This window comes from Dermacentor silvarum, chromosome 3 (assembly GCF_013339745.2).
Source record: "Dermacentor silvarum isolate Dsil-2018 chromosome 3, BIME_Dsil_1.4, whole genome shotgun sequence".
Classification (NCBI taxonomy): Eukaryota; Metazoa; Arthropoda; class Arachnida; order Ixodida; family Ixodidae; genus Dermacentor; species Dermacentor silvarum.
Window position 1 is genome coordinate 143,356,086 of NC_051156.1, and position 18,411 is coordinate 143,374,496.

At 48.1% G+C, this 18,411-nt stretch overlaps 1 protein-coding gene across 4 annotated transcripts in view; it reads right to left on the minus strand.

Annotated features, from left to right (window-relative positions):
* Positions 1 to 18,411, minus strand: part of LOC119445867 (calcium/calmodulin-dependent protein kinase kinase 1-like) — a 258,301-nt gene that overhangs the window by 72,176 nt on the left and 167,714 nt on the right. For 2 of the 4 annotated variants that reach the window (XM_049663686.1, XM_037710171.2), the window contains exon 2: positions 12,696 to 12,774. The exons of the other annotated variants lie outside the window; for them this stretch is intronic. In XM_049663686.1, coding sequence (XP_049519643.1) covers positions 12,696 to 12,774 — 79 coding nt within the window. The remainder of the gene's footprint in view (positions 1 to 12,695; positions 12,775 to 18,411) is intronic. 4 annotated transcript variants of the gene reach the window in all.

Consider the following 18,411-nt stretch of genomic DNA (forward strand, 5'->3'; position numbering starts at 1 on the left):
GAGCCGTGTGGAGATAAGAGACGGTGCGGACGAGCGAGCGACGAGCGCGGTTGTTGGCAGAGTAGAAGTGCGCCCCCCCCCCCCCTCCCGCGCTCCCTCCGGCGCTGGCTTTCCGTTTCCTTGCTTGCGCGTGGGTGATTGAGTGCGTTCGCTCTGCGTGATAGCGCGCGTCCCCGCACGCTTCCGCTCGGGCATACGGCGCGCGGCGAAGATTTTATCTATAGGAAACCTCACGGCGACGGCGACGGTGAATCTTTTTTTAGGGGCGAAGCTACTTAGGGTGTGGGTCTGTCCCTCCTCTGTAGTATGCAGTAGTAGTAGTCGTCGTCGTCGTAGTAGGTAGCCACGTCTACTTTTATGAAAAAATCTCGCAGTTTCACCTGAAAGACGAAGCATCAATTGCGATAGCAAAATTGTAGAGAGCTATACGGAGTAATGATATTAGCTTTATCAGCTGTATAAACTTGGACATGCAGCAGCGCCGGCAACACGCAGAACTGTTGTCGACGCCGTCGGCGTTTTGCCCGCGTTCGCTCAAAATGCGTGCGGCGTTGGTGACTGTTGCCGGAGCCTCTGATATAAATAGGCACTTAGTGCCGCAGCTAAACGTCGCCTCCCTTCCCTCCCCCTCCCCCGCGGCCTCTCGCGCGTCGGAAGAAGGCGCGTTTGCTCTACATATATGGTGATTGTAAAGGACGAAAGATACGCCTACTTCTGCAGCCCTTAAGCGAGCACGGTGCAGAACGCGCGTTTGTTCTCCGCCGTGCGTTCACTCCCCGTGAAAGCGCGCGACCCTCGCGCCCTTTCACTCGCACATACAGCGTTCGGCGCGCGGCGACGATTTCATTTCCATTGACGTCATACGGAACCTCACGGCGACGGTGACGGCGACGCCGACGGCAGAAATCTGCTTTTGAGTGTCTATATAATTGCTATCGCAATAAAAAAAATTCCGAAAGTTGTGTCCGTAGCGCGGAATCGAAGCAGGGACCCCTCGCTTCCGAACGCGCGGCGCTAACCACTGCGCCATGAAGCGCACATGGACAAACGCACCACGATAACAATAAATGCCCAACATTAACGAAAGACTGCGCGTTTCTAACGCGTTTGTGCTAGCGCGTTACGGCCCGTGTAAGAAGCTGGTGCAAGACGCTGTGGCCTCTCCCCCTTACTTCCGTATTCATAAACGCTCCTCGACTTGAACTTGACTTGCCACCGCCTTGGGCAGCGCGTTCGAAACGCGTTCGAAACGCGTTGAACGCGGTGGCAAGTCAAGTTCAAGTCGAGGAGCGTTTATGAATACGGGGGTTATACTCTATCAGCAGTCATGTGATGGCGTCGGCAAACGCGGTGCACGTTCCGGCATGTGTAAACGGCTGCGTAAGACGCTGTGGCCTCTCCCCCTTACTAGAGAGTACTGCATGTTTCTAACGCGTTTGTGCTAGCGTCCCCTTAAGCGGGAGATGGTGCAATTATAATGAAGGGCGCTGTTATAAAATAGGAATGACGTCACATATGGCGCGTGTCATTGGTGGAAGTCAATCGTTCGATTTAGTGCGGCGAGACTGGGCGAATTACACGGAAGATTCACGGTTTACCGATGATTCCCTCCGGAGCTTCGCCCACTCATCATCATTCACCCCGTGGATATGCGGTGTTTCTTTTTTTTTCATAAAAGTAGACGTGGCTACCTACTACGACTACTACTACTACTACTACTACTACATACTACAGAGGAGGGACAGACCCACACCCTAAGGAGCTTCGCCCCTAAAAAAAAAAAAAACTCTCATTGACCGTATGCTCTATGTGCGAGTGAAAGCGCGCGAGTGCGAGGGACGCGCGCTTTCACGGGGAGCGAACGCACAGCAGAGAGCAAACGCGACTTCCCAGTGGAAGGGGAGCGGTGCGCGAGGAGGGCATTGAGGCACCCTAGACTGTGCGCGTGTGAACCCGCTCTCCCAATGCGGCGCATGCGCGCAGCCTTGCCGGCCTCTGCCGCCTGTGCCCTGGTCTCTCTCTGGGCTCTCGCCCGTCTCTTCCCTAATAGTGTCGACAACGGCGTTTAGCCGTTCCGCCCCGTAGCCAGCGTTTTGACTGCGGGTGTGTGCGGTCACACAAACGACGCGCGCAACTGTTGTCGACGGCGACGGCGTTTTGCCCGCGTTCGCACCGAACGCGCGCGCCATTGGTGACGTGTTTATAAAGAACGTGCCAACCTTTGCCATACACCCTATGGCGGTGTATCGTAGCGATCATAAGGCACTGTGCTCACTAAATAAATAAAAACCACCGGATCATATATATTTGTCACTCTTTAATACTTCAACTAACCAATGACACCATCACATCTTAATAGTCATAATTGGAAATACATAATTCCCACCATAATACAGCTTCGCTGGTCTTCCATCTCCACCCCAGTTGATGGGCTGACAGTGTTTGTGTTTTTCGTTGTTTGGCAAACTGCAGCGACGGGCGGAACAAAAAAAAAAAAAGAATTCCATGGTTCCCATTTTATCCATGCTGGGGGCGAGTGCTAAAGCGACCGCTGAGACCGAAGCGCGAGAAAGCCCCCCCCCCCTCCCCCCCCTCCCCCAAAAAAAAAAAACGGGGGCGCCTGCATTCAAAAAGTAACCCTAAGGAAAGGGCTTTATTTATTTATTATTTTTTTCATTGCCCATTGTTGGGACCTTTACAAGTCACAATAGCGAAAATACCAATAACGGGACGACGACCGCGGAGACGGCGCATACGGTCTGACCCTGATTGAAATGCAGGTCAGTGTTGAAATTTCTAACAGATGACACCAAATCAAGGAACATTTCTTAGAGCGAGAACTCTGAGGAACTGTTGACTCACTGAAATTTTGCAGCGAACTGCTGAGAGGACTTCCATGAATGTTGTCGTGAGGCGACTGTGAAAGCCGACGGCGGCGTGCTCGTTGTGAAATGTCAATGAAAAAATTTGGAGCACCCTTTACGCTTCGCCTTTAGGAGTGGAACGCGATAGCATTCAAAGATGCCTGGCTGCTTCCCGACAAATGCTTCGCGACAGGCTTCCCGACAAATGCAGCTTTCTTTTCCCTCCAACTTCGCCTCCCCGCGCTACTGCTCAGGAGGCACGGAGGAAGATTATTTCTTGCTCCGTGTCAGGAGGCGAGCGCCAGTTGGATGGTGTTCTTGCAAAGAACAAACCGTGGTGCGTCGTTGTAACAATTGTACAAATGCGGGAAAATGGGGTTGTGTTTGCGCTTCCGCGTAAGAGAATTATGTTTGCTCGTATATTCAAATTACAATCCGACGCAATCACGTCTGTAGGTTGTGGTTAAGTCGTGCTTAACGATTCTTCAGACGCATTTTACTTCGACAAGTTCAATTGGTTCACTAACGTCTCTGCGCTATGCGGAGGGCCTGCGTAATCGTCCCGGTACGAAATGATTTTTGGGGGGCCGCGGACGCCGACGAAATACGCCTGCGCTGACACCGACGCCGAGGCCGGTTTTTCGGCGACACGGGGCCTTTCACGCTATCGCGTTAAAACAGCCCGAAGGGCCATTTGCGTCCGCGACCCGCATTTTTTTTTTTTTTTGCATCGAAACGAAATTGTCATCGATTATAAGATGAAAACTTACCTTGCGTATGCATCTCTACAGTAAAGAAAGCTATTTCGCGCGGTATTTTTTAGTCAGTAATTCTTAGTTTTTTGTTTTTCACGTCGGGTTTTAATCTGCTCTGGGCAGGAGGTCCGACAGGACATTTCACTGTGACCACGGCGAAACCTGATGGCGTGGTTCGGCAACGAAGCTTGCGTGGGAGCCTCGAAGCAGCCGTATGACATCAGTGAGAATGCGCAGGTGGCGTCTGTGATGAATCATAAGTAAGAATAGACAGGAAACAGATCCCTAGTACTTCCGACGAAGAACCTGGGAACTCGGCTTGCACAACTTCGCTGTCTTTGATGCATCAGTATCTCAGATCTACATGCATTTCCGAAGGATGATTTTTTTTTACGGTGGGGGGGGGGGGGGGGGGGGGGTTGCAACTGTACTGTGCTCTTGTCCACCATATGAGTTCATTCGAGTTTGCACCGGTATGTACACTACTGATATTAGGTCGTCGTCACTGTGTCCGTGAGAGAGAGGTTAACCTGACAAACGTCTGGTTTGCTGCCGTTAATACAGTGTAAAGAAAAGGGGAGTAGAATGAGAGAGAGAGAGAGAGCGAGCACTGCCTACACGAGGAAGGGTGCTGAGGAGGACTATATGAGCAGTAACTAAGGACGGTGCACTCGAAGAACTGCACTAGTGCACGAACAGCTTCTTCAACTAGCGACGGATGTGACCATGGTCTGAGTATCTTTGACTCAGCAAATGGTCTAGAGTAAAGCCGGTTTAACGTTATCTGTGGCACACTTTTGCCCTAAACAGGCGCGTTGCCACTTGAAAGAAGGATAAACTGTTGGTCTAGTTGATCTCACATAGCCAATAAAAGGAATCAATAAATTAGAAGAAAATAACAAAAAATAAGGCGCACGGCGCTGATGTTCGTTTCCTCTACCTGTGTGCATCTCCTGTCTTTTTTTTTTCTATTGCGCTAGTTCCCCTCAACATACTCTCTACATCAGTGGAACGTGCACGTTTTGTGGTTGCCCACTATACATTTATTCCTCCCCAGATATTTAAAGCGGATACAAGCAGCAACTAATCACCGAGTTCCGATAAAGGGTGAAAGGCGCGCCCGCGTGAAACTATCACAAAAGTAACAAACGTCGAGAAGTGACCACAAAAAAAAGGGCATAGCCCTTCCCCCCTCTGGTGGGATTTGCTATTGTTGAATTTAGCTACAAAATGGTAAACCGACCCTTTCGCTACGTAATCAGGAAAGAGGCTTCGGTGCCGGCTCCGAGTAGCACAATGGGGTATTTTTTTAACACTTACTGCCAAAGTACATGTACTGGTGCCGGCGCGCGAAAGCTCGCGCTCACGCGCCTTGCGTTTGCCGCGCCACGAGAGTAATAGAGGTTTGAACCTACAAGACGCGCCAGCGCATGCCCACTTGGCTCGCATTTTCGTCTGGTGCCTCGTGCCAAACATACCCAAGCCGAGACGATCCATTAGCAACCATCCTGTTGTTGCTATGCCGACGCGTCTCGTTAGGCCTACGGGCGCTGGTATTGCAGAACGAACTCAGCAATAAAACTCGCTATGCGCTCATAACTAACGTTTTAGATGAGTTTAGAGAAAGTGAAAGCTCATTTCAATAGTTACTGGCGATCAACGCGCGTGAGAACGTAGCCATCACGAGAATTCGCGCTGAAGCGGGCGCCATGGGTGCCGCCCTGTCGGACAACGTTATTTCTTAGCGTGCGTAAGCATTAGGTGCTCGATCTATGCTCGATTGGCTCATCGACGCGTACGATCTGTCCTGCACCACCGGCGCATGCTTGAGACACGTGGGCGGGAGCTTTCGCGCGCCGGCACGCCTACGTGTAGTTTGACATTTAGACGATGGTTATACTTATTGCCCGGCTCGGCGTCCGAGGAACTGGGTCGGCGTACACGGGCGACGGCGTTCCTAGCGCGTTGCGGGGGATGGGACGCGTCGGCGTCCACGGGCGAAGGCGTTCCTAGTGCGTTCCTCACGCTTTTCTACCACGTTCCCTGACAAGAATCCTTGACCAAACGTCCGTATATGCAAGCGACGCTAAGGCGAACTCCTCTCACATCCCACTCCTCCAACCCAACTCCGCGTTCACCTTTTCATCCGCAGCTTCTCACAGCATCCTCACAGGGTTGAACTCTTCGTTTCCTCTCCTGTACCGCTAGGTCACGCGGCTTTTCTACACGCGGACACGATCTCCTGGAACCTAGCCCTTAACAGCTTCGCTGTTAAACAGTGAGTGGGGGCAGTGGATTCGACACGTGGGCGGGCAAATCGCGAATACCAAAGGTTGCTAGCACATAAGCGGCAGGTGTAAATTGCGTGGGGGCTTTCAAAGAAGCCCTGATGCACTTAACATGTAAAAATGGGAAGAGGAGACCAAAACACTGCGGATGTACCATTATAAACCTCGGAAAAGAAAGTGGGCATTTATAGTTGCGCAAACGACCGCTCCTATTTCCTAGAAATCTCGGCGAAGCTTTCGGAAAACTTTCTATATCGTATCATTCCATACATACTTCCTAAGTTTGGGACTTGCTGCGAACCATCAATAATGCATGCAGTGCACATCAATGTTCAAGTGGCGTCATTTTTGAACAAACTTGATTTTAAGCGTCAGGAAGCCAGAAGAAGGCTTGCAAAATACCCTGTCTCCTTTTCGTTGTTTTACATTTAAGCGAGAGTGGTGGCGCCTCGCTAGTCTGCACGGAACCTTTCTGCCTGGCACGTTGCATTGAAATCAATTTACATCGAAAGTAACGATGGCATCGCTACAGTAACAGAATTCAAGAGGTCTCACGACCGTTCATAGATTTGCTGCACACTTCCCAGTGTGCGCTAAACAAGTGTTGCTTCTCTCAACGTTCTTCCCTATTCTTTTTTTCCCAATATTGCCTTCCCCCAGGACAGGATAGCAAATTTGACATGCGTCTGGTTAACCTCCTCGCGTGTGTTCCCTTATCTCTCTCTCTCTGCCAATATCATGGAAATGGAAAAAATGTGATAAATGCGATAAATGGAAAAATCAATGATCTTGAACGTATACGAAGATGATCATGCAGTTGTACGTGACTGCTGCAGCTTCACAATAGTGCGGGTTCAATTGGAGCGGAAGTTGTGATACTAGGTGATTTAGGCGATATGAATACAGGGCGTTTCACTTAAGTTGGGCCAAACTTTAAAAATATGAAGGCTGCGTAGCTGAACCGAACCAAGGTAATGTTTTTTGCCATCGCATGGAGATACTAAGATAATTTTTTGCAATCCGTCTAATTAGATATTCATGCAGTCCTAATTAATTATTCAAGTTATCAATTATTTTAATTAGATCAAAGTGTCAATGCGAAAATTGTAGAGCAACATGTGAAACTCCCGTACAGCTTTGTGTTGCTCAATACGTGCTACATAAAAGTGTTTTTCCGAGCATGAAAGAAGCCCGCAAATGCACGAAAAATTGCCCCGTGACTGGCCGATCGAGGCACTTCGTGTGTATTCGTGGCTTCTTTCAAGCTCGGGAAAACACTTTTACGTATTGAGCAACAGAAAGCTGTATCGGGAGTGTCACACGTTGCTCTACAATTTTCTCATTGACACTTTTCATCTAACTATAATATTTGCGAAGTTGATTAACTAAATAAGACTATACAATTATCTAAATAAATTCGTTGCAAAAATATTCTGAGTATTTCCAAGCGACAGCAAAAATAATAAAAAAAAAACATTAGCTTAGTTCGGTCCAGCTACATGGCATTTGCATATTTATAAAGTTCGGCCGAAGTTGAGTGAAACACACTGTATTTCGCAGTCATTTTGTGCCAAGATGTATTAATAGTTCACAATGTGTTACGCACTGTAGAAAAAGGCGGCAGTGTTTCATTAAAGCGTGCGTACAGACCCAATCGGCAGAGACACTTACGACTTGACTTTATGGGGGCAATTCATCCAGCATGGGAATTATGGGAAATACATGGATCGAGTGATGCCGGCTTGATTCTCCGTCAGCAACTGAGGTGCCTAAAAACACTGAAACTGACCGGCAACTGGCGTGGGAGTACAAGCGCTTATGCTGGCGTCGCTCCAAACGCGCTAGAATGTTGCCCAACACGCCCCTGTGAAGTATGCAGAACGCAACGCGGAGGAGCGTTAGGTGATGCCAGATAACAAGCTACCGACTTCAGTTCGGCCGCCATATCCGGAAGGTCGCGTTGTCCAGGAGTGCTCTGGCAAGCCACCACCTTAACAATGTATCCCCGTCAGCGCCCGCCCCCATTTTCCCCCCAACTCGCTCTACTACTTCAACGAGTAATCGCTATACTGTGAAATTTACTGTGAGAACCATGCAAATAATAATAATAATAATAATAATAATAATAATAATAATAATAATAATAATAATAATAATAATAATAATAATAATAATAATAATAATAATAATAACAACAACAACAACAATAATAATAATAATAATAACAATAATAATAATAATAATAATAATAATAATAATAATAATAACAACAACAACAACAACAATAATAATAATAATAATAATAATAATAATAATAATAGTAATAATAATAAGAATTAAAAAAAACAGGTGAGGATCGTTCCGCGATATACATTCATGCTTCGCCGAGCGTCTCTAAGTTCTTTTATAGCATTTCTATCTTTGAGTTTCGTTTGATACCCGGTAATTCAAGATGTATGTGAGCTCTCGGAGTAGATATGGCATAACGGCTTGGTGTTTTTTGAGGGAAACACGGAAGGCCCATCGCCCAGCTCCGGCCGTCGTTTATCAGAACGTGGTTTCCGGTCATACATGTCAATCATAAGAGATAAAAAATTCATAAAAAGATTGTTTTGACGGCTAGAGATTGCTGGAAACGACTATTCCCCGAACGCCTTAATTCAGCGGGTGCGTATACGGCTAATAACGTACGAGTGTGATCAACAACAGATGAAATATATTTACGGAAAGGAAGAGTGAATTTTCTACTAAAATAATCACGGATTAAGAAGTTTGATGTGTTTATTCGCTCCATCCTCTCCCGAAATTATGAGAAAGGAGGCTAGTCCGCCGAAATAGCTTTGTGATTGATTTCTTTAGTGTAATATCGTTCTGTTGTAAAGAGCGCAAAGCAGTCATTCCAGTTGCAAAAGTCAGATAAACCTCCAATCGTCACAACGATGTGCCAAACATGTCAGCAACAGAGTTGTCATATGAATAGCTTTTATTATCGGAAACTCCCCGTTATTGCCTACGGGGTAGCAATACTGCATTATAACGTTCGCCTCTTATTTTTTACACTAGCTACCTATTTTCCGACATTGCACAGATATAGCTGGAGTAAGTGGTCACGGCTGCATCCCTTCACGGACTGCTAAACAAAACACGAAGAAAGGTGGGTTTCGCGATCTCTGTTTAGATGTTGTCGCGGAAGCGTAACTTAGAAACAGCTTTCTTCTTGTTTCTCTCTCTCTCTCTCATGTCTACGCGCGCACTTGATCACGTAACATCCGCCATTTGGCGCGCGGGAGGACGGCGCGCATCACGCCACCACCCTTCTCGGCTATATCTTCGCACGCTTGCCCTCGCAACGAGAGAATACGGAGCGCGGGGCGCGATCTTATCCCACTTGCACTTTATACTGAATCTGACAGTGAATTCGACGACAAAAATTCGTCGTCGTCGTGTTCATGTAGTCCTTACCGCAATAAAATGGCAACGTACCACGACGATACGTCAATCTTCTGCCGCGGCCCCATTGAAGCACCGCATTATTCGTCATCGAAGCTCCATGTGGTTTGAACCGCTAGCTATTTAAGTATTTACATCTAAATAACTAATGCAACTGTTATTATCGCAAAAACCGCGGGGTAACAGTTTGAGCGGCTTCCTTTTTTTTCACTTCACTTGCCGTAATCGAACAAGATTTGCCGCGCATTTATGTTGTGCACATCAGTTCGAGCCCGTATGCAAGCTACATCTGATTTAGATTTCTGTGTTATCACGCGTTCAAAGAAGACCCGGTAAAGTTACATCTGTTGCTTGGAAATCCGTTCTTATACATATACATATATATATATATATATATATATATATATATATATATAACTTCTTTTTTCGTATTATGTGCGACGCAGCTCTAGAGACCGCGCAATATCGTATCACGGCCGCTGGATATCCATATTTTTATCCAGCGGCCGTGATCGTATAGTTCAGATCAGGATATCAACAAATCTAGGCTACACAAAGTATTACATGTCGCGCAGCTTTTCCACAACGTTTTTGAGAGTTCTGGTGGTAGCACATATTTCTTTTGTGCATGCATTTCTCTCAAGGTTTTTGTCATCACCGTAAACAGAATTTTATAATGCACTCTGTCTCACATATATAACCAACGTGAATAACGTAATCGGTACCAGACCTATGACGGTCCGACCTCACAACACTACACATACCGTGGTGTTCCCCAAGGTGGCGTATTGAGCCCCACACAATTCAACCTTGTTCTTGTTGGTCTCGTGGAACGCATACCAAGTGTTGTCCAGATATCAATGTACGCCGATGACATCTGCGTGTCAGGTGTAGCACGTCCTCAGGTGCGCGCGAGGCTTCAAAAAGCAGCGACTTCAATATCGGCGTATCTTAGCGAACAAGGCCTCCAGATTTCACCTGAGAAATGTGCGCTGGTCGCGTTAACGCGGAAGCCAATGACGTCTGTACGCCATATCCATCAATGGGCAAAACGTCTGTTACGCAAGGAGGCATACATTATTAGGGGTGATCATTGATCGAGACCTCAGCTGGAGTCCTCATGTGGCCTATCTGAAGAAACGCCTAACGGCCATTTCACACATTTTCAAATTTCTTGGAGGAACAACATGGGGAACGTCAGTACAGGCGATGTTACAACTCTACAAGGCACTGTTTCTCGGATATCTGAGGTACAGCTTACCTGTATTTAGCAGTACCTGCAGAAGCAACATCCGCACAATCGAGATTGCTCAGGCACTCAGGGTGTGTCTTGGATTACCGCGCTGTACACCGACAGCGTAAACAATCGCGATAGCTCAAGATTACCCAGTAACAACTCATATGACATTGGAAGTGCTCAGAGCACACATCAGGCACATTGCCCGCGCCCCTTTCTATCACCTCGCCACGCTGCCGAAAGACCGACACAAGGCCTCCTTTTGCCAGCTGATATCGACATACCGTGACTGCCTCCCTCGAGATTATACGCCTGCCGAGAGGCTGCTATCCGCTCCTTGGTGTTTGGCTCGCCCACAAGTTTGACTCTCGGTACCAGGGACTCGAACGAAAGCAGGACTATCGTCAACAGCTCTCAAGCAGCTATCTCTACTCATGCTGCACGAGACGTACAAGGACCACCTTCACATTTACACTGATGGCTCGCCAACTCCTGACGGATCTATAGGACCTATGATCTTCCCCGAAAAAGCCATGACCTTTCAGTTTAAAACTTGTGAAGGGCGCTGCACTTCGCAGCGCCCTTCACATGCTTAATAAAGATTTACCACGAAAATGGAGTATTTATACAGGCTGACCTGCAGTGTCTGCTATCCGCTCTGCGTCGTGCACCACAAGACCAACTTGTGCTGGAAATAAGGCAGATATATCACCAACTAGTAGAAAAAGGACATGATATTACTTTTCAGTGGCTTCCAGGCCACTGCGACATCATGGGTAACGAAAAGGCCGATAAAGCTGCTAGGAGGTCTAACGAAAATGCTGTGAAGGAACCCATCCCACTTTTAAGAACCGATGCAGCAACGAAGCTTCGTATATTCGCGCCTGGTGCCACTCGATCCATGTGGAACTTGCCAGGTTTCCGGTATACTCGACCGCACCGCTTGGACCCATCCCTCCGATCACATAATCCATATGGACTTTCCCGAATCGAGACAACTGCTCTCTGCAGACTGTGGCTTGGAGTATGTTTTTACGAATGCTTTTGCTTGCCGCATCAGAATGGCTGACAGTGCTGCCTGTGATAGTTGCGACAGCGGGGAAACAATCGAACATATCATGTGCCATTGTCCCCGCCACAGCTCCCAGAGACAGTTGTTCGTGACGACGCTGGCGCGCCTCGACGACCGGCCGCTTTCTGAGCAGACGATCTTAGAGTGCCCGCGGACGTTGTCTTCACACCGGAAGGCGATGAGGGCGCTGCTGAGGTTCCTCCGGACAAGCGAGCTGCTTGAACGACTGTGACACTCCTGAGTTCCTTTGTGTGTGCGCGCGTGTGTTATTTATTCTTTCTATGTGTGTGCATTTTTCTTTATCTTTCAGTCTCCCCTTACCCCTTCCCCAGTGCAAGGTAGTAAACTGTATATCTACCTTCCGGTTAACCTCCCTGCCTTTCCCATCTCATTTATCTCTCTCTCTCTCTAATCGGGCCATTCCTAAGTAAAAACCCGGAGGTTTAATGAAAGAAATAGCTGCAATTGCAAACTGTGCAAAATATTGGCAGCTTAATGAGCGCAGCTTAAGCAGCTGATGTGCCGTACCGAGAAAAGCTAAGCCACTGCCACGACAGGGTTTCATGCACCAGCTGCTCCTAGATGTTAGTGGAGCGAAACTCAGACCGATGGAATACGTTTAAATAACGAAGCGCAGAGCAAGAAACCTGGAGTGCACAGTAATGAAAATCAGTGCTTAAGTCTGATGAGCCAAATAGTGTATTTCAAACCGGAATGCGAAATATTAACTATAAGTGCGCCTTGCAATACATTGAAAAAAAAATCAGTTGAGTTAACACATTGGAAGCCTGCACGTTTCAAATGTGCCGCCATGAGTAGGTGCCACTTGGCTAGTTCCATGAACTCAACTGTTGCAAACGCGCACGTGTGTGGGATATTGAGAGAATTGTGCGCCTCGTTGGAAACCATTACTTCCTGCCAGCGCATCACAACGGGAGAAAAAGAAGGCTACCGGAATAAAATAAATTAGCAGTGCAATCGGACTTTACTGCACGCTACAGCCCGATTGGACACCTTGTTGGAACTCACCGTGGCAAATCGCCTATCTTGGGTGGTCGCACTCGTCGTTGGCCGAATGACCCCCAGGACTGGCGCAAGCAACTGGGCCCTGCAGAGACACAAGGAAGGAGAAATTGAGCGAGCGAATGTCCCATACATTTCGTGAATTATAATGGACAAACTTCAGTTTTATGCATCGCCTGCTTCTGGTTAGGCTAGAGATTAGCATAGGGCTAGTGAGTTAAACACACCCTCATGGGAACAGAAAAGAAACGAAATGGGTGATAGCAGGATAAAGTCGAAATCAAGAGAAACCAGCTCCGAAATGAATTCAAGGATAATCTGCTCGAATGCATCGTATTTTTAGGCATAAACGCCACTGTCTCACAGTGTAACACGTGAACTTGAGAAAAAAAAAGACATTACTTCACGTCATTTAAGTTGGTGTCGCACAAAAGCAGGGAATCGCGTGCTTCGATCTCCTTCCCTGGGTTTCCAGGAGAAGGAGATCAATTTCTCTGGAAACTCAGCTGCTACGGAGGGCTGAGTTTAACGTCAGCGGTAAAGCAATACACCTGCCAAATGTTGTGTTTCAAGCTAAGCAGTTTTCAAACTGAGTTTTCTGAGAAGAATGCGACGAAATGAAATTACGCGATTTCACAATCCCAAAACTGCCGAACGGGATCACTAATTTGCGATGTCAGAGTGGAGGACTTCGAATTAACTATTACCGCACGGGCAATCTTTAACGTGCATCGAGAGCACCTGTATGGGATCGTTTTTGCATTCCACCTCCTTCGAATGCGACCGCCGCGGCCGGGAATCGCGTCCCCGACCTCGTACCAAGCGAAGCCACGCTATAGCCACCAAGCCAGCACCCTTACGGCAGTGAAAGAAGGAACAAACAACATAGTGGCATCGCACTTTTTCTTTTGCCGTAAGCCGCAAAGCTTGAATGAACAACACATTGTTTGATCTCGGCAGGTATCATTTACTTTTTTTCTAAAGCATGGCCTCGTCTTAGGAGTTACTACGTTCCAGGGCGGACATACTGTTGACGCCACATTTTGGGCCTAGCCGCCTCTTCGTTGCAAGTTTTCGGCAATCGATAATTTTTTTTATCATTAGGCTGATTCAATGGGTAAAGTAGGTGGAAGAACAGGAATTCGGCTTAAAGTTATGAAATGCCACATCGCTGTAGACAGCATATAGATGTGTTTGCGAAGCTCTTAGTAACGACGGCTACGACGGCACAACATCCAAGCCAAGTTGTATGTGTCGTCTGTGTTGTCGGCTACTTAGAAAGCTTTAGAGAAAATTGGCTTTCGTTTCAGGATGTCAAGATTTTTTGAAGGTGCAGTTTAGTTGGGTGACACTAATGGAAGACGAAAAGCCGGTTAAAGAGAAGCCGCTTTGCTGGCATTAAAGGGAATGAGAACAACAAGCATGGTGCGCTAAAGCACGGTTGTAGAAACATCATCATCATCAGCCTATATGAAGGTCCATTGCAGGACGAAGGCCTCTCCATGCGATCTCCAATTACCCCTGTCTTGCGGTAGATGAATACAACTTGCGATAGATGAAATAGATGAATACAACAAATTTTCTAACTTCATCACCCCACCTAGTTTTCTGCCGTCCTCGACTACGCTTACCTTCTCTTGGTATCCATTCTGTGCACCAATAGTCAACCAGTTATATATCCTTCGCATTACATGACCTGCCCAGCTCCATTTATTTATCTTAATGTCAGCTAGAATACCGGCTATCTCCGTTTGCTCTCTGATGCACACCGCTCTCTTCCTGTCTCTTAACGTTAGCCTTAACATTTTTCGTTACACCGCTCTTTGTGCGGTCCTTAACTTGTTCTCGAGCTTCTTTGTTAACCTCCAAGTTTCTGCCCCATATGCTAGCACCGGTAAAATGCAATGATTGTACATTTTTCTTTTCAACGACAGTGATAAGCTCCCAGTCAGGATTTGGCAATGCCTGCCGTATACACTCCAACCCAATTTTATTCTTCTGTAAATTTTGTTCTCATGATCAGGGTTTCCTGCGAGTAATTGACCTAGATGTACAAAGATACCGAGTGAAAATGGGTGTACTATTCTGGCTATTGTCTACGAATGCGTGATATTCGACTCAGATGCAGTAGACATCGGCGCCATCGCACACTGAATTCTACACATATAGGCGCATATAGAGCACTGCATGGGCTCGGGCTTACCCGAAAGCCCGAGTCCGGCCCACAGGCCGAGCCCGGCCAGGCCTGTGGGGCGGGTCGGGCTGGGTAGGGCAGTTTTGTCAGGGGCTCGGGCCGGGCTCGGGCACGGCATGTGCTTTTTGACCCAGGCTCGGGCCGGGCTCGGGTATTGCGACGCGGGCCCGGGCCGGGCTCGATCTTTCTGGTGGTGTGCATGTAACGTGCTGCGAGTTATCCTCGCGCGTCTCGACTCTGAAAACCCTGTTGCCCCGGCGCAGCTGAAGCTAGCAGTGCTACTCCTGTGTGCTTCCCTTTTCTTCTTCCGTCGTATTTTTGCGCTGTTTGAACAGAGTGTATAAATCCAGAAAGACTGACGTTGCCTCAAATCAAAGCATGTCATTGTAATCCTTAGCTAAATCAATGTAATTAATGCTTTCAGCGCGGTGTAAGCGCGTTCACGACTTGTTGATTCTTCATAGGCGAATTGGTAAAATGATGACTGGTAACATAATTCGTCACGCGGCTGAAATATGGCACTGCGTTTATCCATGAGTGCACGCATGTTCTCAACCAGTCGCCTAGCAGCAACGCATTACGCTGCACCATGGAGGAATTAGAAGCTTTTCTTCTGCATTAACTCCATCCATGCGCTGCCCTCACGACCGGTCGTGGCTGCGCTTCGGCTAGTATGTACTAGAATACCGTTGAGTGGGACGAGCGGCTGGGGCAACGCATGCTTTGCAGTGAGGCGCCCGACGGGAAAAAATACTGTGGCGGCGCGGCGATAGAAGTGGATTGGGCCGCATCAAGGTCGCCCTGTCAGAAACTGCTGGCGCTACTGCTCGGCAGGGTCATTCGTACTACTTTGCGCGCTGGTATTTGCGTTCATACCGCTCAAATGGTGTTCATAATTGCATATGACATGTATTTATGCTTTAAGAATAAATTCCTATAATTTTCTTTATTTTTTTAATGCCGCTCGGTGGTCTTTTTCGGTCTTGGGCCGGGTTCGAGCCGGGCCGGGCCGGGCTCGGGCCTAAGGTAAAGGGGTGGCGGGCCGGGCCGGGCGGGTAACGTAGATTATGCCCGGACCCGAGTCTCGCTATAAAAGCTTTTGGCCGGCTCGGGAGGGCAGCCCAACGTAAAAACGGGCCCGGGCCGGCCCGGGCTGAAAAATTCGGCCCGCGCAGTGCTCTAGGCGCATACGCTCTCCTGCAACCAGGCTGCTGCGACATTTACGCTTCTCAGTATCCATAACTGCTTCAAATATGACGGTTACATCTTACAAGGCAGACGGTATTGCAAAGATTACAGTGAATGCTAAATGATAGCGCAGCGCCACCGCTGACGTCACGAACATGTTGTGTGCTAGAAGAGTCGTATGTAAAACAGAACAGCTAATTTTATAACGGTCACCTCCTCAAGAACACGCGCTGCATCGAATATGTACAGGACGATCTCCGACAGAGCGCAACAGAAAATTAACAAAAAAAAGGATAAAAGTAACGATTATCGCCCAAAACTCTCACTCTGACAACTTCTAGTTGATAATGAGGAGTTGTTGCAGGAAGGAAAATGTTTCTTGAGAAAATAAATACTCGACTTTCCGTGAGCACGGAAAGATTATGAAGATTAACAAAAGTTTCAGCTTAGAAAAAAGTCGCAGTTACGCCCGAATGGCGAAGCACCGATTGCGATAGCAAATTAGTAGACAGGTATACGAAGTAACGATATTAGTTTTACTGGCCCTATAAACTTACAAACATTCGCTTATGAACTAAATTACAAACCACGGCGCCACTAGCGCACCGATAAACATGAACGCATCTCGCTCTATGACCGCGGAAACTAGCTGTCAAAACGCTGCACTCAGGAAACGTGGCCGCAGCAGCGAGCGAATTTACTTTCGTGCTGTCTCTCCCTTCAACGCGAACTAAACGCTGAAAGTACAGCGCATACGAAGCTACCGGCACTGGTTGCACTTTGTCCACATTGCAGATCGCTTTGAAGATGAGGCTCGCGCGGGCGCACACTTTGTGGACGTCGCAGATCGCTGTGAAGATACGGCGTCCGCGCGGCCACGCCGTAAGCAGCAGCCGTAGCCGCAGTAGAACGCCCCCTCCTCCCTCCCTCGCCCCCTCCCCGTGCTTCGAGCGCCACCACAGAAGACGGCACGCATCCGCCCCGCTTTTCTGTCTCACGCGCGCGAGATTGAGCCGCGATCACCGGCTGACCCTCGCAAGCTTTCACTCACATATACAGAGTACGGCGGGCGGCGACGATGTTATCGTGTTTGAACTTTATACGGAACATCACGGCGACGGCAGAAATGTGCTTGTCCATATAATTGCTATCACAATAAAAATCATATTAAACAATATTAAACTGGAAATACGGGGCAGTGCAGTTCATTTCCGCCATGGCCTGTCATAGTGAAACCTCTGTGCCGCCATTGTGAAATGACGTGGTAGAAAAAGGAAATAAAGGTGAGTTGCACCTGGACGAATGGTAGAAACAGTGATAAATGCGATGGCGAAAGCAGCGGCAATATCTGGACACGCATACTGCTGCTGAAAAAACGGGAGAAGGAAAGAGAAAAGGTACGCAAAGACGCAGGTAATCGCAATGCACAGCTAGCTCATGCTGAAACGAAAGCAAGACGGCCGCGCGCATTCACGGCTGGTTTGGCTCTCGGCTGGTCGCTGATGGAAGTCTCGTGTTCAGTGGGCGTTCTTTACGACCACTTGGGAGCGCGACGCACAGCCACATTTCTTCGGCCCCGGCCGTTGGACTAGGTCATTCCCTCTGAGCGAGGTGCTTTCTCAACGATAACTGCGTCTATACTCCGAGAAGCTGGGGGGCTCCACGTAAGAGCCATTCTCGGCCCCTGCCGCAATCTACGTACGTTGGAACGCCGTCTAGGTTTGGCAAGGCGATTCTGATCCGCGGAATGGATTTTTTTCGTGAATAATAACGAGTTCTAAACGAAACGCAACATGGACGAATTCCGTGCGGAATTGCAAAACAAAATGGGGCTACGCTAGCCACCTGGCGGGGCGAACGACCATTGAAAGTTCTTCTGCAATATCGCCGTTGATATCGTTTCTGAAGAGTGATTAGGGCCTGGTCGAAACGGCGGATGGTATGATGACACATACACTACGAACGTCGTTATCAAGTATTATTCCCACCTGCCTTTATTGACGGCCACCGTCTGAGCTGTTTTGTTGATAATTTCACCTTTTAGAAGTTTCAGCAAAGGAAATCTTAAAAACCCGCCACAGAGGTAAAGTGGCGATGACGCTCTGGCTGCTGATCATGAGGTCGCGGGTATGGTGCCCCACAGCCACGACTGTACACACACACACACACACACACACACACACACCACACACACACACACACACACACACACACACCACACACACACACACACACACACGCACACGCACACGACACACACACACACACACCACACACACACACACACACAACACGCACACACGCACACACGCACACACACTCAGCACACACACAGCCACC